At 61.3% G+C, this 12,261-nt stretch overlaps 5 protein-coding genes across 5 annotated transcripts; 4 read left to right on the forward strand and 1 right to left on the reverse strand.

Annotated features, from left to right (window-relative positions):
- Nucleotides 1–265: 265 nt before the first annotated feature.
- E0L32_004494 (uncharacterized protein) lies at nt 266–1,171 on the forward strand (the record flags this gene model as incomplete). Its single annotated transcript, XM_031138911.1, has 5 exons — nt 266–338; nt 400–419; nt 480–506; nt 569–760; nt 824–1,171. The coding sequence occupies 5 exons, from the start codon at nt 266–268 to the stop codon at nt 1,169–1,171; spliced, it is 660 nt and encodes a 219-aa protein (XP_030997225.1).
- Nucleotides 1,172–1,918: 747 nt separating this feature from the next.
- E0L32_004495 (uncharacterized protein) lies at nt 1,919–4,081 on the forward strand (the record flags this gene model as incomplete). The annotated part of the gene is made up of 2 exons (XM_031138912.1): nt 1,919–2,032; nt 2,192–4,081. 2 exons carry the CDS (start codon nt 1,919–1,921, stop codon nt 4,079–4,081), a joined length of 2,004 nt encoding a protein of 667 aa, XP_030997226.1.
- Nucleotides 4,082–4,918: 837 nt separating this feature from the next.
- On the forward strand, nt 4,919–6,565 carry E0L32_004496 (uncharacterized protein; the record flags this gene model as incomplete). The annotated part of the gene is made up of 1 exon (XM_031138913.1): nt 4,919–6,565. The coding sequence occupies one exon, from the start codon at nt 4,919–4,921 to the stop codon at nt 6,563–6,565; it is 1,647 nt and encodes a 548-aa protein (XP_030997227.1).
- A 644-nt stretch (nt 6,566–7,209) lies between these two features.
- Nucleotides 7,210–9,098, reverse strand: E0L32_004497 (uncharacterized protein; the record flags this gene model as incomplete). Its single annotated transcript, XM_031138915.1, has 5 exons — nt 7,210–7,463; nt 7,557–7,720; nt 7,856–8,757; nt 8,880–9,011; nt 9,072–9,098. 5 exons carry the CDS (start codon nt 9,096–9,098, stop codon nt 7,210–7,212), a joined length of 1,479 nt encoding a protein of 492 aa, XP_030997228.1.
- Nucleotides 9,099–9,829: 731 nt separating this feature from the next.
- Nucleotides 9,830–11,137, forward strand: E0L32_004498 (uncharacterized protein; the record flags this gene model as incomplete). The annotated part of the gene is made up of 3 exons (XM_031138916.1): nt 9,830–10,241; nt 10,378–10,871; nt 11,081–11,137. The coding sequence occupies 3 exons, from the start codon at nt 9,830–9,832 to the stop codon at nt 11,135–11,137; spliced, it is 963 nt and encodes a 320-aa protein (XP_030997229.1).
- Nucleotides 11,138–12,261: the final 1,124 nt, after the last annotated feature.

Below are 12,261 nucleotides of genomic sequence, written 5' to 3' on the forward strand. Positions count from 1 at the left end.
TGGTCTCCATCCACCAGCCCAGAACCTCCAAGGCAACACCGATTTCTCAACTCTGGATCCGTCACTACCGCCTCAGTCCTGCTCCTGAACCCCGACGCTCCAGACCTCGACTCGCATTCAACCATCCGACTGGCCGAGTCTTGGTTCTCTATCCATCGACGATTTCAACCCGAGCCAAATCCCTTCGACCGCAGTCTCTGACCGCTGACTCCGTCCTCTGCCAGCCCGAGCACAATCGACTCCGTCTCTAGCATCCACATCCACCATGGCTGCTCGAGGTCCCCCCGGCGCTCGCGGAATGGGCAACCGCTTCGCACAGTTCAAGCTTGTACTGTTGGGTATGCTATCCCTCATTTACCCATCCGACACCCGCATTCGGGATGCTAATCATGTATACAGGCGAGTCTGCTGTCGGAAAGGTACTACTATATCACCGGTGTCGCAATCGCCTTTGTCCCTCGCTAACATGTGATATCTAGAGTTCCATAGTCCTTCGTTTCGTCAAGGTAAGGAGTGAATTGTTGTTTATAGGTCAACCGGGCATCGTACTGACTCCCCTCCCTCGCAGGATCAATTTGACTCGTACAGAGAATCCACCATCGGCGCCGCTTTCCTTACCCAGACGATTTCCCTCGATGAGAACACCACCGTCAAGTTCGAGATCTGGGATACGGCTGGGCAGGAGCGCTACAAGTCTCTTGCGCCCATGTACTACCGTAACGCCAACTGCGCGGTAGTCGTCTACGACATCACTCAAGCAGTACGCGTCCCCCACCACGGTCCTCGATGGCGCTTGGATGTGGCAGGCTAACTCGTTTCACAGTCATCTCTGGACAAGGCAAAGGCCTGGGTGAAGGAGCTGCAACGACAAGCCAATGAGAACATCATCATCGCGCTTGCCGGTAACAAGTTGGATCTGGTCACGGAGCAGCCCGACAAGCGGGCCATCCCCACCGCCGATGCCGAGGCATATGCCAACGAAGCCGGCCTCCTCTTCTTCGAGACGTCGGCAAAGACGGCAGAGAACGTGCGGGATCTCTTCACAGCCATCGCCAAGAAGCTGCCGCTGGATCAGGCCGGCCCCAGACATGCCCGGCCCGGACAACGCGCCGGGGTCAACCTGACGCCAGACAATGCGAACACCCAGGCGGGCGGCGCATGCAGCTGCTAAGACACAAGCACGCACATTGCGAGATTCACGAGAGGGAGCCAGCACACGAGCGGAGACTTGAGACGGAGCATCGACGTAATTACCGGGCACACAGCCGAGAGTGTGCTGGACTGCAACATAGTCATTGCTAGTCATTCTGTCATTCTTTGGCCGTCCTCGTCCACCCGGGTCACGGACTGTTGATTTACCGTTGGAGTCTGCTGGTAGGATGGTTCTAGTCACTTTGTAATACCTTTTTACCGAATTTTTGACGCCTTACCTGGTTGGTTGTCTTCATGGTTACAGAGCGAGAGGAAGGTTGAGAAGAGGGAGGGTACGGTACGTGAGAGTGAGAGGGAGCGTGGGAGCAGCATTTTGATTTTCCCCAACTTGAGGAAACGCTCAACCTCGATCTGTCGTGCGCTTTGAAGGACGGCCGGTGCATCTACAGCGTCTTCTTGTCGTTGTATAGTAGGATATAGAGCCAATAATATCGTTCATGAGCACTTGCTGCCCCGACCCCGATTGTGAGATTTGATGAGATCACAGTCAGTAACTATGAGTACTGCCTGAATGATGGGATGGTCCGTGCACCCACCCGCCGTAGCTGGCAGCCCCCCTGCACCCGCAACCGGGAATTCTGGGGCGCCAGCTTTGCCGAACTTTTTCGCTCATGCACTTTCGACGACGGCCCTCTGGAAACGACCCCAACGTGGCACCTCCTCACAACAAACCACACAGAGCTCGGCTCAACCACCACATGCCCCCATGTTGCGGACATCTCTTCGAACCGCAAGGGCGCTGAGCGGCAGGCCCCTTGCTGCCGCCGCCGGCCGTCAATGGCAAGTCGCTGCCGTGAGGCCTGCCGGCCTGATCAGCCAGGTGAGTGAGAGCGAGCTCCCGCACATGCTTGGACAGGACGTCATGCGACCAGATCCCACGTCTCAGCCAGCCCCCTCCCAGCTATCGATTGTTTGGTGTTTGGCCACTACATACTCTCATCACTGGCAGAAAACTGACATACTACTGTTCAATTGATAGAGGTGCTACGCCGACGACAAGAAGCCAGCGGCTATCCCCGTGTCCGAGACCAACACTGCTGCCGGCAGCAAACCCCCGACCTCTGAGCCGGCTGTCGCCGAGGCCACGATCCCCGCTGAGAATGTCCCGTTGACGCCTCCAGCTCCCGAGGTGGCTGCCGCCGCGACCTCAACGCCGCCTCCCCCTCCTCCCCCGGCGCCGAAGCGAGGCGGCTTCTTCCGCCGCCTGCGCAACTACGTCCTGACGATGACCATCCTCGGCGCTCTGGCCTTTGGCGGAGGCGTGTGGTACTCGCGCATCAACGACAACTTCCACGACTTCTTCACCGAGTACGTGCCCTTCGGCGAGCAGGCCGTGCTCTACCTCGAGGAGATGGACTTCCGCAAGCGCTTCCCCCAGATGGCGAACCGCGTCAACAGGCAGCACAGCACCGGCGAGAGCGTCAAGATCCCCGCCCAGAGCGGTGCGTCATGGCGCGTGGCTGACCACGAGGCTTCCAGCCGGCAGTCGAGCGCCGTGACTTCCAACTCGGCCAAGGTCCAGGCCGTGAAGAAGGATGAGTCCAAGCCCGCGGCCAAGAAGCAGACGCCCAAGGCTGAGGAGCCCAAGGCCAAGGAAGCCGCTCCGGCGCCCAAGGTGGAGGAGGCCCCCAAGAAGGCTGCTGCTGCTGCTGCTGCTGCCGCCGCTCCCACTGTCGCCACCGCAGCGTCTACCCCGGCCTTCAAGGCTCCCGAGGTCGATGAGCCGTCCCGCTGGCCCCCTGCGTCGCCGATTGACCCGCTGGCTGTCAACGACGCCGTCGAGCCCGTCGTCCAGGACCTCGTCCGCATGCTGAACGACATCATCACCGTCATCAACCACGACAACGCCAACGAGAAGTACGGCTCGACGATCGGCAAGGCCAAGAACGAGCTGAACAAGGTCGGCCAGAAGATCAAGCTCATCAAGGAGGCTGCCGAGAAGAAGGCCGCCGAGTCGCTGGTGGGCCGCACCGAGGCGTTTGACCGCGCCGCCACCGACCTGGTCACCCGCGTCGAGGCCGCCATGGTGGCCCAGGAGGCGCAGTGGCGCCAGCAGTTCGAGGAGGAGATGCAGAAGCTCCGGGAGAGCTACGACGAGCGCCTCAAGAACATGACGGCGCGCGAGCAGCAGGTCAACGAGGAGAAGACCAAGAACAGGCTGCTCGAGCAGGCTGTCGAGCTCAACAGGCAGTTCGCCCAGGAGGTCAAGGCGCGCGTCGAGCAGGAGCGGGAGGGCCGCCTCGGCAAGCTCAACGAGCTGTCGTCGGCCGTGTCGGAGCTCGAGAAGCTGACGGCGGGCTGGAACGAGGTCGTCAGCACCAACCAGCGTACGCAGCAGCTGCACGTCGCCGTCGAGGCCGTGCGCGCCAGCCTCGAGGACGCCACGCACCCGCGCCCCTTCATCAAGGAGCTCGTGGCCCTCAAGGAGATCGCCTCGGACGACCCGGTCGTGGACGCCGCCATCGCCTCGATCAACCCGGCCTCGTACCAGCGCGGGCTGCCGCCGACGCCGGACCTGATCGACCGGTTCCGGCGCGTGGCGGGCGAGGTGCGCAAGGCGAGCCTGCTGCCCGAGGACGCGGGCGTGGCGAGCCACGCGTCGAGCCTGATCCTCAGCAAGGTCATGTTCAAGAAGCAAGGGCACGCGGCGGGCGACGACGTCGAGAGCGTGCTGACGCGCACGCAGAGCCTGCTCGAGGAGGGCGACCTCGACGGCGCGGCGCGCGAGATGAACGGCCTCAAGGGGTGGGCCAAGACGCTGAGCCGGGACTGGCTGGGCGAGGTGCGCAAGGTGCTGGAGGTGCAGCAGGCGCTTGACGTGAGTCTTTTCCTCTCTCTCTCTCTCTACGATTACTATCAGGGAGTGTGATCTTTTTGCTAACGACCCTTGTGTGATTGATGATTAGGTTATTGCTACGGAAGCTAGATTACAGAGCCTCAGGGTTGAGTAAACAACTTTGAAATGGTCTCTCTTTCTCCTTTGTCTCTCGGTCGAACGCGAAGAACAGAAAAGGTGTAGTGTATACAAGATGTCTCCGTCTAGAAAGACCTACAGCTAGAGCTGCTTACGGGGGAACGCGAAACTGGGGGGGCGAAAGGGTTCCCCTGTGTATGAGATAGTGAATAGACTTTTCTGAAATCTTATGTACGCGGTGTATGATGATGGATGATATGTGGTATGTGACCGTGATGGAGCAGCCCAGGGCACTTGTCTGGCAAAGGATGGAACATCTGTGGCTGTTGTAGATCAAAATAATGCCGATTAAACGATTAAAGGCAAGGTAACTTAGTATGAGAAGGTTGGAATCAAGGCATGTAATTCTCAGCCCCACTACGTAGTTATCTTAACTGGACTTCCAACCTTCAACTCGGAATTCACAAGGCTCGCAATCGTGAGCGCGGCCACTCGCGGTAAATTGACCGAGATACTTTGGTCTGCTCATGATCTCTCTCAGAGTGTTGAGTTGAGATACATACACCCGAGCCCACCTCTCTGGCCGGCGTAGAAACCCGAGAGACGAATTCGATCTCACTCATGTCGAGGCTGACAACAACACCAACACCACGACCCGTCATCTCACGCCTCTTCTCCTCCCTCTCAGCATCATCCCGGACAATACCGCCTCTCTCCCACAGTCATATCTCCTTCCGCCTCCCCTCGCCACTCAAAAATCCCCGCCACCAAAGCCCCTACACCATTCGCAAGATGTCCACCACAGCCACGGCCACCACCACCATCTCACCCTCCCAGCTGCCCCAGACCTACCCCAACGCCCTGCACCTCCTCTCCCTCCTCCCCACCAACCGCGAGGTGACGGACCTCTTCGCCGGCGCGGAGGGCGGAGGACCCGGCAAGGACAAGGACGACCTCAACGCCCGCGCCATCCCCGAGGTCGTCGCGTGGCTGGCGCGCGCGGGCTACGAGCCGGCGGACCTGGCGCGGCGCGGCGTGCGCTGCGTGCACGTCGCGGGCACCAAGGGGAAAGGGTCGGCGTGCGCGTTCCTGACGGCCGCGCTGCTCGCGCACGGGGACGCGGCGGGCCGGGTCGGCACGTACACGTCGCCGCACGTCGTGTCGGTGCGGGAGCGCATCCTGCTCGACGGGCGGCCCGTGGGCCGGGACGTCTTTGCGCGGGCCGTCTTCGAGGTCTGGCGGCGGCTCACGCGGGCGGCGGAGGAGGCGGCGGGCGGCGCAGGGGCGGTACCGCCTGAGGGCGGGTACGACGGGCCCGGGACCAAGCCCTTCTACTTCCGGTTCCTGACGCTCGTGGCCTTCCACGTCTTCGCGCAGGAGGGCGTGCGGTCCGCGGTCGTCGAGTGCGGCATCGGCGGCGAGTACGACCCCACGAGCGCCGTCCTGCCGGCCGAGGCCGTCACGGCGAGCGTCGTGACGCGGCTGGGCGTCGACCACGTCGCCATGCTCGGCGGCACGGTCGAGGAGATCGCGTGGCACAAGGCGGGCGTGTTCCGGCGCGGGCGGGCGGCCTTCACGGTCGGGCTGCCGGGGCAGGAGCAGGAGCGCGCGCTCGCGGTCCTCCGGGCCCGGGCCGAGGACAAGGGCGCGCGGCTGCGGGTGCTCGACGGCGCCGAGGTGGAGAGGTGGGCTGGGGTCGGGGAGGGCGCGAGGCTGCGGGGCGGGTTCCAGAAGTACAACATGGCCGTCGCGGCGGCGGCGGCGATGGAGCACCTGCGCGTGCTGAAGGGCGAGGAGGAGGAGGATGGCGACGACGACGACATGGGCGAGGCCTTCTTCAGCCTGGACGACATACCGCCCAGCTTCAAGGAGGCCATGAGGGGCGCCACCCTGCGCGGCCGGTGCGAGACGATCCGCGAGGAGGGCGGCGGCGGCATGGAGTGGCTGCTCGACGGGGCGCACACGGCCGACAGCCTGGCCGAGGTGTCGCGCCTGTTCCTGGCGGCAAGGCCACGGACCGACGGTGCCCTGCGGATCCTCATATTCAACCAGCAGGAGCGGGACGTCGCCGCCCTGCTCCGGAGCATGCTCGCCAGCAGCGACGACGGCGACGGCGACGGCGAGGGCGCGGCAACAACAACAACAACAACAGCAGCTGCTGCGGCGTTCGACCTCGCCATCTTCACCCGCAACGACGCGGCCCCGACGCCGGCGGGCGAGCCCCCGCGCGAGACGAGCGTGCAGCAGGCGGCGCGGGAGGTCTTCCACGGGCTCTGCCCGGGCGCCGCGACCGCGGTGGCGGACAACGTCGCCGAGGCGGTGCGGTTCGCGCGGAGCGCGTGCGAGGAGAAGGGCAAGGGGGGTTACGTGTTGGTCACGGGCAGCTTCAACCTCGTGCGGCCGGCGCTGCAGATGCTCGATCCCGACTGTGAGGACTGAAGCCTTGGGTCGGTGGTGTCTTTATAGAAGAGTGGAATAAATTCTAGTGTATGATTGAGAGTCTATAAGCATCGTTGAGGATTGCTCCAGACGTGGTGGTATAGTGTCTATGGTATTGTGTATTTATGCCCACGGAGCCTTCGAGGGCTCATCTTGTTTTTGTTTTCCCCAGGTGATGATCCATGGAAAATCAAAGCCCAAAAAAGAGAAGTAAAAAGAAAGAAAGGCAGAAAGGAGGGCAAAAAAAAGCTCGGCCAAGCTGTCACTTGAACCCTGACCTGCGAAAAACCCCTATTGGGATTTTTCTTGGTTGTGGGAGGTCAGCCACATTTATTTTCTCTGTGGTGTCCTCCTCAGGGGGGGTTAGTTTAATGGAATCCACGTTTGTCGCGGTTAACCACTGCACCATCCCACCCCCGATGAAAACTAGACGCTCTAACCTGCATGATAAGGGGTTGTTTGCTGTTCGTGGTGGGGGACGGTCGGGGTGTATCTGGGTGAAGGGTCAAGGTCAAGGTGAGAGTGAGGTGGATGTCAGGGGTTCGACCCTCTGCAGTCGAGCAATATTCAATATCCCTCTTGTGTCTTCTCCTTTCACGACGGCCCCCCTGGCAATACCAACCAGCCCATCGGCCACTACCATTCTACAAGGCATCAGCACCCTCCAGAATCTCCAGCGCTCCGCCGACGAGATGCAAGCTCCCCGTCACGAGAGCCTGCACGGCCTCGCCCGCCTTGAGGTCCGATGCCAGCGCCCGTGCCTGGTTGATGGCTTCCTCGATGCTCGGGACGACCGAGACCTTTGCCTCGGGGTCCAGGGAAGACCACCTCTCGGCGAAGGCGTGCTGGGTAGTCAGCTTTGCGATAGCCTCCGGGTCGTACTGGTGGTTGACAAAGTCTGGGGAGAACACACAATCACATATACAAATCAGCATCCCGATGAGAAAGAATCAAGGAGATGGAAACGTGTAAGAAACCAGAACACACATACCCCTCTTGTACCCAGTCTGGGCATAAGTCACGTTGGTGCAAAAGATGACATGCTCAAAGGAGCGGCCGTCGTTGGCCGACTTTGTCGCGCCGTACAAGCCGTCGAGAAAGTCGACGGCCTCGGACCGGCCCTGCTGGTTGAAGATCATGACCTTGGGCCCCGACCTGCTCAGTTACAACAACTGCCAGTCAGTCACACCTTTTTCCTCTCTCTGTGTGTATATGTACGATGTAGGGTGAACAAAAGAAAAAAAAAAAAAAGGAAGAAGTGACGCATAAAAGAAAACCGGAACCCCATACCTGCCGTCGCACTCGCCCACGAACCAGCGCGAAGCCATCTTGAGGCTGTCGACCGTGTGCGCCCCGTCGAGGTGCCAGAGGACGTCGCCCTCCCTCTTGACCTCGCACCGGCCCCTCCACACCACGCGCTCGAGCCCGTCGACAAACTCCCTCGGCAGCCTGTGCGGGTCCACCCGGAACGCCGGGTCGATGCGGAGCAGCGCCGCCTCGGCCAGCGCGACGGCCAGCGTGGCGTTGCGCCTCTGGAACAGCGCGTCGGGCCGGATCGCGACCCCCTTCAGGCGCGGGTCCACGTCGAGCCCCCGCAGGGCGACGCCCTTGTCCGCCGCGCGGCGCGCCAGCACGGGCGCCGCGTCGGGGACCTGCTCGACGGTGAAGGCGGCGGCGCCGGGCTTCATGATGCCGGCCTTGTGCCAGGCGATCTTGTCGACGGTGCCGCCGAGCGCGAAGACGTGGTCGATGCCCAGCGCCGAGATGCCCGTGGCCAGGGGGCGGTCGACGATGTTGGTCGCGTCGTACTCGCCGCCGATGCCCGTCTCGTAGACGGCGGCGTCGACGCCCTCGGACAGGAAGACGTGGAAGGACATGAGCGTCAGGTAGCGCGCGTAGATGGGCTTGGTGCCGAGGGGCGCGGCGCCGGCGTCGCCCCCCGTGCCGGCCTCGAGGCGGTCCCAGACCTCGAAGAAGTAGCGCGCGAAGAGGGCCTCGGAGATGGGCACAGAGTCGATGCGGATGCGCTCGCGGACGGCGATGAGGTGCGGCGAGATGAAGAGCCCGACGCGGCTGGGCCGGCCGTGGGCGCGGCGGTAGTGCGCGAGGATGGAGTCGGCGAAGGCGCAGGTGCTGCCCTTGCCCTTGGTGCCGGCGACGTGGATCACGTTGAGCCGGTCGAGGTCTTGGGACTGGGAGGAAGGGGGGACGGGGTCAGTAGGGGTGAGATTGGGGGGCGAGCTCAGGCGAGCCCGATGAGTCCCTCCGGTCCGGAAGGCCGGCCGTTGGTACCGTGAGGGAGGGAAATACTCACGGTGTAGCCGATGCGGGCGAGGTACGCTCGCATCTCCCGGATGGAGGCCTCATCCGGGCGGATGCCGGCCTTGCGGCGCGCCTCGAGGACGGCGAAGGGGGTTTGCAGAGAGTTTAGGGCGTCGATGGCGTCCTGGCTTTACGTTAGAATGATGAACACTTGCTCGGGATGATGATTACTGTTCTGGCTTACATTGTAGGTCCTCGCCTGAGTCGCCATCGCTCGGCGGCGGCTGATCGAGGACGAGAGAAGGGAGGGTGATGTTGATGTTGTGATGAAACCGGCTCGGAGGAACAAGTGGCGTCTGGTTCCGCAAACTACATGATGCATTGGACGGTGTCCTTGATGAGGGATTTTGGCCCGTGGTCTTCCCGGGATTTGATGTGCCTGGTCAGTGTCTGACTTGCATGGGCTCAAGCGTGAGTAAGAAGCCCAGGGAGACTTTTTTGGAAGGTCGGGGTAGTGCCAAATCGCCGTCATACAAGCTTATCGGGACGATCCGAGCAGTGTTTTTCGGTGTCTTCTCATGGCGAGTTTTTATGGGGCTGTCTGTCTCTCTAGTCCAGTCTGTCTAGTACTTGTAAAAGAGAGAGAGAGAGAGAGAGAGAGACAGGTTGTTCTGTTCTCCTTATCAATGCAACCAGGATCATTTGAAATGTGTGAATATTCTCCAGTTCACGGAAAAAAACGATGGGTCAGAGTTGCCAGAGAGAGATTGACGACCTCTGCCCTCATTGGGTCGCCGTGTAAGCTGCAGAAGAGGGCTCTCACAGTGCAACAAGTCCTCCATTCTACCAGGACAATGAGCCAGTAATGACTATTACTATTCAAGACTGTGATATGCACCACACCTCAATGAAAGGAACTTGAATGTATTCATGAAGCTATGTGTATAATAGGACCAGTCTGCTCCTCTCACAAGCGCCTCGGCTCACTTCAGCCGGACCAGGATGATCTTCACCGGCATACTCGAAACCCCGCTCAAGACACAGGATGCCACAATTCATCTCAACATCAACAATCCAACAGCAACAAAGCCAAGCAACTCAGTCAAAGAAAGAAGGGAAAAAACCATGGCGGCAGACCTCTCCTTCGGCCCGCCAGGCAGCCAGTGGCACTACACCCGCAGCACCCGCACCTACGACCTCACCCGCGGCCGGCTCCCGGCCATCACCGTGCCCACCACCCAGGGCGCGCCCGGCACAAACATCCGCATCGCACCGGCCGCCACGGCGCTCGTCGTCGTCGACATGCAAAACTTCTTCCTGCACCCGGACTGCCGGGACCACCCGCTCGGCCTGGCCGCCGTGCCGCCGACCCTGAGGCTGGTCGAGAAGTGCAGGGCGCTGGGCGTGCAGGCAAGTTAGATATCAACCCACCCACTTACACACACACACACACACACACAAACTAGTTCACACACTCTTTTGCTGATGGGAGAAACGGGGGAGGGGCCACCGAGATCGACAGATCATATGGCTCAACTGGTCCCTCACAGACCCCGACCTGCAGACCATGCCCGCCGCCGTGCAGCGCGGCTTCGCCCGCGCCCTCATCGCCGCCGCCGCCGCCGGCGACCCGAGTACCACTACCACCACCACCACCGCACCAGCCCCGGCCCCGTCCTCGGCCATCGGTCTCGGCGCGCAGCTGCCGGGCAGCCAGGGCCGCGTGCTCTTCCGCGGGTCCTGGAACGCAGAGCTCTACGCGCCCCTCGCGGCGGCGGCGGCAGCAGCGCAGGACGTCGTCTGCGGCAAGAACCGCCTGTCCGGCCTCTGGTGCGCCGACACGCCGCTGTGGCGGCACCTGACGACGACGACGACGGCGACGGGGATCAAGACGCTCCTGTTCGCGGGCGTCAACACGGACCAGTGCGTGCTGGGCACGCTGGCGGACGCGTACAACGCCGGCTGGGACTGCGTGCTCGTCGAGGACTGCTGCGCGACGGCGAGCCCGGCAGGCGCGGGGGAGGCCGTGGTCTTCAATGCCGCGGTGAGTTATGCCTACCCACCTATTTTCCCTTCTCGTTGGTTTTTTTCATATATTCCGATGTTGTCCCTCGTCTCGAGTCGCGGTGGTCTCGCAGGGAAAAATGAGGAACTTTGCGGTTCTCCCGGCTCAGACAACGATGGACGTATACCCCCTCTCCCCCGCGTATCGCTGACCACACGCACACACACGCTCACTCACACACGCTGCAGCACACCTACGGCTTCGTGACAAGCAGCGACGCCTTCCCCTCCGCGGCCTCGTCTTGACGTGAAGCCGCAATAAAACGAAAACGGGCTGGGGTAGGCACCTAGCACGAGAGATCTGTATCACAAGGGGTTCCGGCCTCGACAAAAGGGCTCTTCCGCAATCTCCTCATCGCATTCCATCCCCTCCTCCCGCACCCTGCCAAGCCGGGCACCAGTTCCAAGCGGCAGTTGGGGCAGGGCATCAACTCGTCTGGAATGGAACACTGAAAACATGGGACACAAAAGGGACCAACAAGGATTCGTTTGCTTGATCCGACGCACCTGTCTGGCTGTACCGTACCATACCGTAACCCCCAGTACCTATGTGACACTTTTTCCTTGCTCCGCACCTCTGGAATGCAAGACTCGCTTACATTCCTCGCGCCGGCTGGTTCAGGGACTCAGGCCTCCTCCCCCCTTCCCAGTCCACCGATCTCCCCGTGCCAAGCGCGTGAAAAAGGGAGGGAGGGCAAGACGAGCCGGCCAGCGGTGGAACACACACTGCTCTCTGGGGTCCCGTTGTTGCCGGGGAGGCTTATCCACCCCAAGCTTTTTCGTTGTTTCCCCCTTCTTCTTTTGCCTGCCGCTCCGCTCCGCTCCCTCCCCCGGCTCAACTGGGTGGTGGTGATGGTGAAACTATTTTTTGCCTGCCGGGTCTGGCTGGCTGGTTGTAAGGAAAACAAATCTTCTGATCTGTGCTTTTCTTTCTGGCATCTCATACGATTCCCCGCCTTCACAAGTAGTGTGTTATGGGGGAAGAAATACGAGAGAGAGAGACCTAGGACAACAACAACCATTCACAATCCCATATCCCCCCCACCGCCCACTTTACAAGTACAGTAGATCCATCGATGTCATCGGTCTCAGAGTCCCCAAACGGTCGCGGGAGTCGGGTCAACCTTGGCGTCACGGGTACTCGGAAGGGGAAAAAAAAGAGAGTTTGTCCCAAGAAATGCGGAGAGAGGCGCGAGACGAATCTCTCCTTTGTGTCTCCCGGTCAATTGTTGATACCCAGAAAGCCTAATTTGCTATCTACTCGGTGCCGGCGGCGGCAGTGGTGGTAGCTAGGTGGTGGCTGGCAAGCACACTCACATACAGACACACACACACCCGCCTGGAATACCAGACGTATCCGACGCCCTACG

The sequence above is a fragment of the Thyridium curvatum genome (genome assembly GCF_004353045.1).
Source record: "Thyridium curvatum strain D216 chromosome Unknown NODE_21_length_474914_cov_86.438106, whole genome shotgun sequence".
Taxonomy (NCBI): Eukaryota; Fungi; Ascomycota; class Sordariomycetes; order Thyridiales; family Thyridiaceae; genus Thyridium; species Thyridium curvatum.